At 42.0% G+C, this 13,879-nt stretch overlaps 1 protein-coding gene across 4 annotated transcripts in view; it reads right to left on the bottom strand.

Moving 5' to 3' along the window:
- rap1gap2a (RAP1 GTPase activating protein 2a) overlaps window positions 1–13,879 on the bottom strand; it is an 89,853-nt gene that overhangs the window by 35,214 nt on the left and 40,760 nt on the right. For 2 of the 4 annotated variants that reach the window (XM_031754497.2, XM_039622808.1), the window contains exon 1: window positions 5,439–6,104. The exons of the other annotated variants lie outside the window; for them this stretch is intronic. In XM_031754497.2, coding sequence (XP_031610357.1) covers window positions 5,439–5,566 — 128 coding nt within the window. In that variant the 5' untranslated portion in view covers window positions 5,567–6,104. Of the gene's footprint in view, window positions 1–5,438; window positions 6,105–13,879 lie in introns of those variants that run through there. 4 annotated transcript variants of the gene reach the window in all.

Genomic DNA, 13,879 nt, shown 5'->3' with positions numbered 1-13,879 from the left:
AAAAAGACAGGTTTAAAATTTATTTCGGCATTAACTATTGTCTGTGTTCTTCAGTTGTTTAAGAGAGCACCATTTTAACAAACATGTTCTGGGTATAATATTGGGTTTAAATATGGGCGATGGATTCGTATCTAGGATTGTATTTTGGGAAAATATAAGTTTTACACAAGTTATGCCTCAAAATGTTTCTGTTTTTTTACAGTGTTGCAATTGTTTACCAGATTATTTGTGCAATTAATTACTGCACAATTAATTTTTACTGAATTTCCACCTGCTTGCGAAGGCGGAATATGGGGGAGTGCAGAAGTATGTTAAAGTTACACAAAGGGATGAATGGAGGACGTGCATATTGTATTGAAGAAAAGAGCATGCTGTTATTTGCTTTGACCAGCTCACCTACGTCAGACCCTTTGATAAACAACTTTCTAATGAAAGCGAGAGCATGTACATTGTTCCATATTGTTACATGCTTTAGAAAATGTTTTGAAATTGTGGCGCACAGTTCAAAATAAATGTTTTTGAGAAAAACATTGCCTTTTTTTAAATAAATGTTTGTTTCCCAAGGAATTTCTAAAAGTTCAGAACAGTAAAAATTACAATTTTTAGAATTAATTCGAAAATAACTCTTATATAATTAAAATAAAATACTCTGTGAGAGTTAATATATAAACTCTTAACACCTAGTTAGTGTTAATAAGTGTTACATTGTCATCTTAAGACAGATTTGGTATTTAACACTAAATCAGAGTTAACTCCCAAAAAAGAGTTAAATTAACACTCTCTGGTGTGGACCCATATAGACACTTTAATAGTGTTGAAATCGAATCTGACAGTGTTAATTTGTTGGATTTGCTCTGTATGATAACAACTGAGGTTCATATTTATTTGTCACTTATGACAGTGCTGTCTATCTTCTATCCTCAGTCTAACTGTTAGTGTACCACAGTATGTTAAAATCAATGATACGTGTACACTTTATGAACAACACATTACACGTTACTCCTATAGGAACTGCTTGACCATGCAAATCCATACATGAAGCTCCTGGTGCACAGTTTTTGTGCTGATGTTAATTCCAGAGAAAGTTCGGTGCTCTGCAGTTAGTCAGTCAGCAGAGCGTTGCAGACTTTTAGGCACTCGGTGAACCTGCAGTGTAACTTTACATGTTCTGGCATTTCATGACAGAGTTGCTGTTGTTCCCAGACTTTAACTTTATAATAATACTTAGAGTAACCATATGTATGTAAGCATATTTAAGCATATTTCTGGAAACCACTTTTTGATTGTGAAATATCTAGAGTAGGAGGAAAGACATTTCATGAAAATACTTGTTTGTAAAAACAAACCACATACCACAAACGCTTGAATTGAAAGATTAAGAGGTGTGGCCCAATACTTTTGACCATACATGAAGATTTTTCATGCAGTAATAATGATTTTACAGGTAACTACTTTTAAGAGACTTGCTTTAATTTACTTACAGATGAAAATAAAACACATAAAGAAGCACAAATGTCAGGAAGATGCTAAGGTTACTGTGATGAGTCAGGCTAACCTTGTAAATTGAAATATGCAAGAGAATTTTTAACATCCTTGAAAGATTTGAATAGCAGATGCAAAATAAAGTTTTCCTTTGCACCTTTAGAAAACCCCAAGAGAAAAACATTTGCATGAAAGACATACTTGTAGTTATAGACAGTAGTAATTATCGATTATCAGTGAATAAGTTATATACAGTGAAACTCTGCATGTATTTTTCATCATCAGAAAAAGCATCTGGAGTAAATATATTGAGATATAGACAGGCACAGTGTATATATTTTCAATTGTGTTTTTTAAAGCTTTTGATCTTAGAGGGGGCAACACAGTTTGAACAGGAAGCCGCATACTGTGATTATGGATTAGGCCTAAATAAGCACTCTAGCGTCACGCATGATGCGGTTGCTTATACTAACACACACACACACACACACACACACACACACACACACACACACACACACACACATACGAACAGACTGGAGCACAAACAGATGGAGAAATTTCACCAGAACTGCACAGCAGTTTGTATTATAAGTGTTTTCAATAGCCCGACTCATCCAAATGAGGGTTCACATACAATGGGACGAACAGTGCGTACACAAACATGTACACACAAATACAAACCAGCTCTACAGCTAGAGATAAATGAGCTGTAAAGGAAATTAATGTATCGCCAGTAAAATAAATATTCAGATACAAGCAGCACAACTCATGCTGTTCAGCTTAAGGGGGACCAAGTACAGAGAATGACTCTATGAGAGCAGAAATAAAGAAATACTTTGGAGACATGCATGGAGCAAAAGCTCTTTTCATACTTGAAAATTAGAAAACTGGATAAAATATATATATATATATAAAAAAAAAAAAACACCCAGCACGCCTCTGCGGGCGGTTTATCCTTCAAGCTCGGGTCCTCTACCAGAGGCCTGGGAGCTTGAGGGTCCTGCGCAGTATCTTAGCTGTTCCCAGGACTGCGCTCTTCTGGACAGAGCTCTCCGATGTTGTTCCCGGGATCTGCTGGAGCCACTCGCCTAGCTTGGGAGTCACCGCACCTAGTGCTCCGATTACCACGGGGACCACCGTCACCTTCACCCTCCACATCCTCTCGAGCTCTTCTCTGAGCCCTTGGTATTTCTCCAGCTTCTCGTGTTCCTTCTTCCTGATATTGCTGTCATTCGAACCGCTACATCGATCACTACGGCCGTCTTCTCCTGTTTGTCTACCACCACTATGTCCGGTTGGTTAGCCACCACCATTTTGTCCGTCTGTATCTGGAAGTCCCACAGTATCTTAGCTCGGTCATTCTCCATCACCCTTGGGGGCATCTCCCATTTTGACCTCGGGACTTCCAGGTTATACTCGCACAGATGTTCCTGTACACTATGCCGGCCACTTGGTTATGGCGCTCCATGTATGCCTTGCCTGCTAGCATCTTGCACCCTGCTGTTATGTGCTGGATTGTCTCAGGGGCATCTTTACACAGCCTGCACCTGGGGTCTTGCCTGGTGTGATAGACCCCAGCCTCTATGGATCTTGTACTCAGAGCTTGTTCTTGTGCTGCCATGATTAGTGCCTCTGTGCTGTCTTTCAGTCCAGCTTTGTCCAGCCACTGGTAGGATTTCTGGATATCAGCCACCTCCTCTATCTGCCGGTGGTACATACCGTGCAGGGGCCTGTCCTTCCATGATGGTTCCTCGCCTTCCTCCTCTTTCTTGGGTTTCTGCTGCCTGAGGTATTCACTGAGCACTCGGTCAGTTGGGGCCATCTTCCCAATGTATTCTTGGATGTTCGTTGTCTCATCCTGGACTGTGGTGCTGACACTCACCAGTCCTCGGCCCCTTCCTTCCGCTTATATATATATATATATATATATATATATATATATATATATATATATATATATATATATATACATACATTTTAATTCTTTGCTGAAAAGTGGAGCAGTGTAAATGTAAAAAAAGAACCCCAATAAGTTACTCTTTTCCAGCAGTCTAAGCAATCTCACCTGTTATTATGTAGTTAGAAAAGTTCAGCTCTAATAACAGTAATCAGTCACCTTTTTTATATTTTCACTTTTCCTTGTATTAATAGTTAGAACATCTCTGCTTTAAGGGCACTGAAATTACAATGGCTCAAGCACAGCTGAGAGAAATAGTAGTATGAGAAGTCTGAATGGATGCAATCATGCATGTAATAACCAACACTTGGAATAAGACACCTTAAAAATTGTTGGCAATTGTGACTAGATCATTACGTGACACAGTCACTGTAATGGAAGTACTAGCAATGGGACTGTGTTGTGGCTTGGGGCTATTTCCACTGTCCAGATATAGTTTTACTGTTTTCATTTGGCTAAAAGGCAAAAAAAACCCCAAACACAGAATCAAAATAATAAATAATTTTGGAAGCACATAAGAAATGTGCAAAAACAAATGAAAAAAAGTGTATTTCCATGCATGCCTGTGTAACAGTGCAGGCAATCATTACTCCAGGCATGGCTGGACTGATCAATGGAAGATCCCCTGGGACAAAAAAATAACTGTTGGAGTCATTGTGTATAGGAACCCCACCACTTATCATTTCATTATTAGATAAAGTAGTCTAGATAACATTACAATTTCTGTGTCCAGGAGGTCTGAGGCCGGATTTGCATTTTTGCTAATCCAGTCTTGCTGCTCAGAGTTAATTTTACACTTAATGCTAAACTAAATTACAGTGAGGGGGGGAGAGGGAGGGAGAGAGAGGTCACATAAACTTTTGAAGCATTTGCAGAGTTACAGTCTATTTTAATACAGCCTATTTTGGGCCAGACCATTACAACAAAATAGCAAAGTGCATCTTGTGCTGCATATCTGATCTTTACACACACACACACACACACACACACACACACACTGACTCACACAAACACACACACACCTTGCACCATGACAATACTGAACAGGAAAACTCCAAACTCCAATCTCCAGCCATCTCCTCAGATTCCAGCTAAACTGCAGGAGCACAGCTGCTGATGTTAGCTCCCCTCTGCTGGGGTGGGGGCAGTCTCGACCCAGACAACCTCAAACACTTTTTGTTAGCAGGTGGAACATTCTCAGGGGTCTTATTGACTGCACTCAACCAAGGTAGTGTTAGCAGTAAGATGATCAGTCTTCAACAAAGCATGTGGGGAAACCCCCCCCCCTACACACATGGGGGTGCTTTGGATGGGCAGTTTTTTAAAGAAGCAGGGTTTCAAAAGCCTTTCTTAAAGTAAAGCATGAAACTGTGGTGCAGCTTACCTACTGAACTCCTCAGCCTGTCAGCCTAAAAACGTGTGCCTATGCTGCCCCCGTGCTAAAGCAACGAGACAGATATATTACAGACATCAACAAGTGCCCAATAATGCCCGTGTGTGTACAGCAGTAACTCTTAAGGTCTGGATATAGAAAGACTCCTACTTCTGAGAGCAGAAGTAGGAGTCTTTCTATATCCAGACCTCAACCTCCTTTTGTCCACGTTCCTCTGCCTTTGCAGGGAAGCTTTTATTCTCAGAGTCCCTGTTGAAAAGCACTCCGAGCACACCTCCGTTCACCTAAACTGCTCACAACCTTTCTCTCACTGTCCTTCCCGTCATTCAAACTGACCCAGATACAAGCGTGAGCACAGTCAACAAGACGCTAAAAACACACTCACACACAAGGACACACTTGACAAAATGGACCTATAATAAAACTGCACTCAGCCATACAGAGCTCAAAGTGCCCTGTGGCTCTAGAATAACAAAGACATTACAGGCTTAATAAAGTTTTCCCACACAAACCCAGCTTGACACTGCACTGCGGACTGCCCGCCTGTCCACAGCATTACCTACCCAGCATGCCGCCCTTGCTTAATGTACAAACTTCACCCACCCTTCGCTTTCCTCTCTCTCCCGCTCCTTCTCCTTGACTTTGCGAGACTTGTGGAGGAGTCCGATGAGGATCACGGCGGCCCGGATGCCAGCTTTTTTGTTGTGGAGCCGTCCTCCGGTCTGAGACATGCCGGACGTTTCTGCTGGTGCCAGCAGGGGTTCGGGTGATAGCTGGTCCAAGGTCAGGCTGCCTTCAGGCTTCCTGGGATGCAGGACCTGCTTGGTGGTGGCTTTGCGGGGATCCAGTTTGATCAATGGATGCGACAGCCTCTTCTGTATGCCGTCCGGCTTGCGGACAGCTGGTGAGTCTCCAAAATGAGAACCTGTTTGAATTCTGGCCTCTGTCTCTGCAGTGAGACCTTCTGCCTGGAGTGTGGACCAGTAATCCCAAAGTTAAAGAATCTGGCAGCCTGTCAAGTCTGATGAAACCTCAGCTGTTTTTTTTGGTAATCCCAAAGGTCCAGAGTGCCAGTGCCGGACTCCAGCTCAAGGTGAACTCCTATCTGCATTCCCTGCTCCTGCAGTGAATCTGTACATCACAGCTCCATAGCACACTGTGGTCGCTGGTGATAGGATGAAGAGTTGCAGGCTCACAGACACGCTGACTGTAGCACCGCATCTCCCCGTCTGCCTACCTCTACCTTCCCACCTCTCCCTTCTTTCTCTAACGTGCTCTTCTTCTCCTTCTCTGTCTGCTGCTCCTCTGCTCCCTCCTTCCTGTCATCCAAGCCCCTCCTTCCCTCATCTGATAGGCTGGGGAACACAAGGTACCGCCTCCTCTCCTCCTCTTCCTCCTCCTCCTCCACTGTATTCCTCTCTCTATCGTTCCCTGTCCTTGTTTCTACCTTGTTAATAATTTTGTATCAATCTTCCTGACCTTGTCCTATTTTGTGCTTGATTTTATGATTTCCTTTCTAGACACAGGCATGTACTCCCACAGGCACCCACCCACCCCTAAGTACACACTCAGTCATTAACTCTTTGTCTCGGCGTGAAATCTCAATTCAAACAGCCTTATCATCCTATTGCCTGCTGTGCTGTTGCCAAGGGCATCCAAATTGATATGTAACCTCACGAAAATGAAGGGAGATTCATTGAGACCTCATGAAAGAAAAAAAAATGCAATTTTAAGAAATTCTACATGCTTTTCCCCCCTTGCACTCATGTGGAAATACATAACACATATTTTTCACACTGCATTTCTTGTTCTTTGCCTCCAGTTAAGCTTTTCTGCTGTCTATTTTCTCCAATACACCTCTTGGAGAACTAACAAACGGCATGCTCGCCTGCCATCCTTCCAGTGAACACTTACTCCGCTGTTCTCCCCGGCTTTGGCCAGAGCCAGTTCCCTCTCAGTTGTCTCACTTCAGTAAACACCACCAAATCAGTCATCTTCCCAGAATATATCGATCCAAAATGTTCCCTTTCCATCTTTGGCCACCTGTTCTTCTTCCTCTATGAACTAACCAGCTGACTGAATGCGAGTGAGTGAATGTTTGAGTAGCTGCATCACTTTCAGTAGCTTAATAATTCCTTTTCAAAAGGACGTCTTTACCCGTTTTACTACCTTGAACTTTGTTAATTGCTTGCCCTTTAGTTCCATCATTCATGGCTTTGTTTAGACACAAATCTAAAAGCAGAGACGTGGAAGCAGGAGTATTTTAAGTTGAAGTGAAACAACAAACATAAGGAAATAATGAGGTAATTACGTTTTCTGTTTTCATTCCCCAAAACAAATAGAGACAGCAGACATGTATGGGCTTAATGACACAGTCACGTGTTCACACAGCAGTGTAGATAAAACTTTGTAGACAGACAAGGACGTAGGCACACAAGCCACAGCCTGATGCAGCAGAAAAAACAAAAATAACACCATTCATACTGCACCTCTGCTGCAGCTTGTCTGGGTCAGAGTGGCGATAATATTAAAAAAATGAATGCTGTTGTGTAGCTGAAATGGATTGTCCCAGGCTCCTCTTACACAGAGGCAATTAGAGAAATGCAAGAAACGAAGAGGAAAAAAAACAAAGAGGTTTGAGCAGATAAGATGCTTCAGTAATTGTTTGACATCAGCCAGGGAATAGCAGCAATAAACACGGCAGTTAAACTGAAGCCCTCCCCTCAGCCCCTTTTCTCTTCATACATTGCTTTTCCTGTGTGTGTGTGCGAGAAGGAGATCAGTGCCATAGCAACCAGACAGCTGCCAGAGGACCTGCCCGAAGGACCCCTGAGGCTGCAGCCGGCCCCCCCATCCTTTCACACCTATCCGAGGAAAGACCGGGTAGATTCGATTTGATTTTATTTGGGTTAAGGTCATTTCAGGAATTTGCTGCCAAAAACCATAGTTCAGCGCTTTTGATTGACACAATCTGTGATCATGACTCCAGTGCACAAAGACACCTGAGGATTTTCCCAGCTCCCATGTGGTGCCGCACAAACAAGCCCACAACTCAACCGGACTGTCAAACATCCCCGAGAGACACACTGTTAAAAACACATGCGGTACATGCGCACATACATGTAGGCGCTCGGCCTTTTCCCTATTGTGCGTCATCAAGAAGAGGAAATGAGACACCTGTATCTATTCACTTACAAACACACACACACCCGCTCTCGCACTCTTTCAACCCCGTTTTCTTCCTTTTGTCGAGCACACACGCCCTCATCCACAGGTGCGACATTGTTCCCGTGCCATACGCTGAGGTATAACTGCCATACTCTGAGCGTGAGAGCAGATAGTTTGTGTTTTAACTCTGTGTTTCCAGCAGCAACTCATTATGATGTTAATTGTTTTTAATGTTCCTTTCACTATTCCAAATGGTATGTGTTTCTTGGAAGGCAATAACCACGATCATCATAGTTTGGAAAATAATTTTGTTGAGTATCCTTTTTCTTTCTTTTTTTTGTTTAAAGAGGCAACCAGCCGTTGCAGAAAGCCAATATCTACTGTACAACTTCCTGAATGGCTATTTGAGGCTTGCATTAAAAGCAAGTGCCTTTCCACTGGCTCCAGTGCTAGAATGCGCCTCTTTTCAGCAGAAATAAACATGATTACACCCTTTTTAAAAATGTATATATATTTTAAAAGAAAATGCATTTTAAGCGTTTTTTTCAACTAGCCTATTCCAGCATCCCATTTAAAAACAGGCAAACATTGACAGTATAAAACACATAGCTTCTGGTTCAGAAAAATGAAGCCAACGTAAACATGACTTGAAACCTGCACTCTATCTGAATGCCACCAGGTGGCGATAGCTATGGCTGCAAAAAGAGCTGCCGATCTATAGAAGTCTATCTGGATCTCTCTCACACATTCCTAATGACTTCATGGACTCAGTCACTGACTGTGAGTCACACTGAATAACAAAAATAATTAAGTCTGTTTTGTAAATCGTTGTCATACCATGTTCTAAAACAGAGGATTGTCTGTGGCACAAAACTGGCTAACATGTTGTCAGTCACAAGTCATTAGCCAATGAGTATGCGGTTTCACAGTCAGACCCGCCCCTCCGTTCCACATTCAGTTCTTTGCAAGCAAGATGGGAGAAATGCTCTTCCTGTCACAGCAGCCTATCTTTTATACTTACATTATATGTATACACTGACAGTATATACAGTTTACAGATCTTTCATGAGCAGTTCATTCAGTTAACTGTTTCTGTGTCAAACCTAATGTGTTTTGCTCCTTCTCCACACAATAAATGAAATTCTTATTCCCCTTCTGGAGAACAAGAAAATTCTGCATGTCATAAAATCAACAAATTTTAATTGTGGAAGTAAAGCAGAAGCCTTGTTGGGGCTCTGCAATGAAACAACAGAATGGTTTTGAAACAGCACAAGAAAATCAATGTAAACATCTACATGTAAAGTTACAAACCCTTGCTCTGGGTGTTTGCTCCTTACTACACACCCAGAAACTTGCACACATGCTTGCGTGCGTCTCTTAATGGTGCCAGGCAGCCTTTCCTGTCACTTCACAGCTCCTCAAGTGTCCCACAGACAAACACATGCCAGTCCAGCTACATCATCCCACTTTGCTGCTCAATCTATTACAGGACACACACATACACACACACACACGCTCAACTCTAAAATGCCTTTTGTAGTACACAAAACTATACCGTGGCAGCCCATCTAATAGGCTGCACCCACAAGGCCAAACGCACACGTACACACTCTTCAAACAAAATGCTTGACCCAACTATAAGGCTACTGCAGAAAATGACCTTCACAGCTGCTGAGTAACTAGTTTATCCACCCAACAACACACACACACACACACACACACACACACACACACACACACACACACACACACACACACACACACACACACACACACAGAGAAAGATGTTGTTGTCTCCCTCTACTTTCCTTTTCAGTTAAATCCCCTGTTCCAACACGCTCTGTTCCACACCATATTGGTATATCACTTTTTGCTGTCCATATCATGCATGTCATGCATGAAATAGTATCTTGGCAGATTCAGCTCCACCATGTAGTGACTCCTGCCTGTCTGGGCCAGGCAGAGTTGTCTGCTGTTTATGAAGAAACGCCGGAGCTGAAATGGAAACGGCAAACGTGCCATAAATAAGAGCTTAACTCTGGGACGTCTGTCATGTTGTCATATAAATGAAATGAGGAGCCCTTAGAGTAAATCCAGAGAAACGCCATGACTCACTATCTTTAAGGTCATCCACCACCTGATGTAGAGAAAATATGGAGAATTTATTTGATGGGATTTTAAAAAAAGATGCCGGCTCTGATTATGCTACAAAAAAACAAAGTCTGTGTATTTCAGAGATAAGCGGATAGATCCAGGTCTACAACGACTGTCAGACCCTTTCACAAAGCAAAGCTGGGTGTTGAGCATTTATAGAGTAGTTAAGGCTTTTTAAGTCGCTTTGATTGCTATTGAATATGTCTTTGCAGTGCCAAACATCACCATAATTCCCACAAAAGCCAAGAGCTGAGGCATGTTTTCACTTCTGCCCGTTTCCCAATCTAAATTTTGTGAAACTTGGCGGAAAGGCAAAGCACAAAACCAAAATAAAGGGTTGGCCTTGCTGAAAGGAACTCTTCTTTTAATGTGGTGGTGTCGTTTCACTGACGCTCGGATTCGCTGTAATGAAATTAAACAAAGATTTTTTTCAGACTGAGCCCGTGCCTGCTTGGGTTTCTTCCACGTGCTCTGGTTTCTTTCCACAGCCCAAAGACAGGTTAATTGGTGACTCTCTATATATACACATACTAATGACCTGTCCAAAATGTGTTCCCTGCTTTCTGACCTGTGTCAGCTGGGACTGGCTCCAGCTCCCTATTAGGGTAAGTGGGCACAGCTAATGGATGCATCTGCTCTGCATGTATTGTCTGGTTTCATTTATCAACTGCTTGATCTAATTTTTCTGTCCTACAATTTCTTCTTTTTTTTTTTTAATTTTTAAATTTTATTTTAGTGCCCCCAAATTTTCACTGAGTCTGTTTTCATGCAGGAGGTGTTGGTGGTCTGAAGCCTGCTCCCCCCATTTTTGCCACTGTTTGGGGGACTTCTCTCCTTAGCAACAGCACCGCTTCTCTTCCTGTAGCTCTCGTCTCTCCAGTATCTGCCACCACACTATCTCTCTCTCACTTTCCCTCTTGTTGGTGTTATTTTCCATTTACCCTTTTTTCGTCTTCCTCTTTTTCCTTCCACACAAATCCCTCTTCCCCCTCCCCCTTCCCTCACTCCCATTTCTTTTACTACACTATCCTGCGCAATAAACTTTAATCGATTATAGTATTACAGTCACTAACTCTAATAAAGATATATTTGGAGAATTCAAGAATTTAAATCTATTTAAACCTTTAAACTGATAACACTGCACACACACACACACACACACACACACACACACACACACACTTCTTAAGAGGCACATTCCATTTTACAGTAAATAATTAAAATGTGGTCATCGCAGAAGGATAAATGATCACTGGTGATGTTCACTTAAGATAATCAGTAATCTGTAACCGATTTCCTGCATCAACTCAGAATCTAAGCCTCTCATTCATGGCTTTTAGTCTCACTTCATATCACACCTTCCTTTTATCTCCTCTCTGTGTGTGCGCTCCCTCATGATAATGCTTTCCACAATTCAGTATTTGGACCAAAGACTTTTTTTATATCAAAGAACTAGAGTGCACTATTATTACAGTGACATACGCCGATGGAAACAGAACCGTACACACACAAGTTACGGACATGAAACAACATTTGAATACAAATAGATGAAGATAAATCTTAAAGCGGGACTATTGTGCTTTTTTCTTATTAGAAGACAGGACAGCATCAGCAAAATATTTCGTTCCCCCCTGGAGAAATCATGTTTAGGGCAACATAAGGGTAAAATGGTTAAAACTGTTGCCTCACAGCAAGAAGAAGTGAAGATCTGAAACCACTGGGCAGCTGGGGCCCTCTCTGTGTGCAGTTTTCATATTTTTCTTTGCCTGAATGGGTTCCATCCGGCATTTTAGCTTAATTGCTGACTTTAAACTGGCTTTAGGTGTGAATTTGAGTGTGATTGGTTGTTTCTCTGTGTTAGCCCTGCAATAGACTGGCAACAGGTTCAGGGCGTAGCCCATCTCTGACTCAGTGACAGCTAGGGTATGCTCCAGAGAGGTCTAATGCACTACAACTTAAGAAAATACCAGCAACAGAAAAACTGCAAAAGCACACAAAATACAAGCAAAATGAAAAAAATAAATAAAACAACAACCCACAATTAAAATAATCAGAGGATTCTTCAATGTTGTGAGAGAGAAAAAGATGCAAGGAAATGTGTGTTTTAATCACATGACTCATATAATTCTTTGCTATTAGTCATTTACTAGTTAGCTTGCAGGCAGCACGGTGGCACGGTGGTTAGCACTGTTGCCGCACAGCAAGAAGGTCCTGAGTTCAATTCCACCATCAGGCCGGGGTCTTTCTGTGTGGAGTTTGCATGTTCTCCCCGTGTTTGCGTGGGTTCCCTCCGGGTACTCCGGCTTCCTCCCACCGTCCAAAGACATGCAGCTTGTGGGGATAGGTTAATTGGATAATCCAAATTGTCACTAGGTGTGAATGTGAGTGTGAATGGTTGTCTGTCCTTGTGTGTTGGCCCTGTGACAGACTGGCGACCTGTCCAGGGCGTACCCCGCCTCTCGCCCTATGACAGCTGGGATAGGCTCCTGCGACCCTGAAAAGGAGAAGCGGAAGCGGATGGATGGATGGATAGTTAGCTTGTCACTTCCACAGCTGTTTCGTCACGTTATTCTGTCCTCTAAAACACTTCCATTGTTTTTTGTGAATTTAGTTGTTGTGTGCTCTTGGAACAGTTTTCTAATTGCAGTGTATTTGAACGCCCATTGTACTCCAGCTGTCCGTGCACCTTATTGAATAATAAATTAATAAAAAGGATGGAGGACAAAATCATTCCACTTAGCTCCGCTGCGTCAAACATGGCTGAAACCCTGATGTCATTTCCCTGGTGAAAACTGTTAACATTGTTTCAAAATTATTACAAGAGAAGAATTAAATGCATTTATATTTGTTCTTTTAAACAACAAAAACTAATATTGTTAGTACACGACTGTGAACAGACATCCACAGTGACGTCTTCTCCACAGACCAGCATTACCAGAGCCTGTTTTTTTCAGCTGTTTATGATTTAAAACATCTACTTCTGTTTCACGTGCTGCATCATGAACTTAATGCATTGGACTGTTACAAGTTCCCTGTCTGTCCACAATGTCAGCCACTCAGCAAACTCAGGAATGCCATCACTCAATGTAAAAGCAGTTACGTCAGTAGGATAAAGTATTAGACCCAGACGCATGAGATCACAAGTTTGAAGCACCACTGGTGTGTGTGACAGTTTTTCTTCTCATCTTTTCATTATTTTTAGCAAAAAACGTAAAAATATGACTTTAATGATTAATGAGAAAGGAGAAAATAATACGTTATCTTGTGAGAAAGTGTAATGAGGGCATTTGAGATGTAACAGTTTTCAACTATGGCTAGAAATGGAGAAAAGACTGCCAATATTTTTTCCTTCTTGTCTTTCAAACACCACCTGCTTTCGCTCTATACCAACCAACAGTGCCCAACCCCACTGTTGGTCTGGTGAAGAGAAGTTAAAATAGTTTTAAAGGGACTGCAACAACACCCAGTATACAATAAATAAAGATTATTTTTAGCTGACCTCAATAGGTCCACTTGATTTGTGAAGGTGTTTCCAATAAACGTGCTCACAAAACAGTCAACTGATTTATATAATTAGGTTCCTCATTCTGTTCTGCTCACATATCATTTCTCACTGACACCGGGGTGCTTGTCGCCAGGTCATTGTCGTCTTCTTGTATTTACTAAATGGCTAAAATTAGAAGCTCTAGTGTGGACTCTCAGTTTGAACTCCCTGGAATGAA

Source organism: Oreochromis aureus, linkage group 14 (assembly GCF_013358895.1).
Source record: "Oreochromis aureus strain Israel breed Guangdong linkage group 14, ZZ_aureus, whole genome shotgun sequence".
Classification (NCBI taxonomy): domain Eukaryota; kingdom Metazoa; phylum Chordata; class Actinopteri; order Cichliformes; family Cichlidae; genus Oreochromis; species Oreochromis aureus.
The sequence above is the reverse complement of the archived record's forward strand: the minus strand, read 5'-3'. Positions and strand labels throughout refer to the sequence as shown.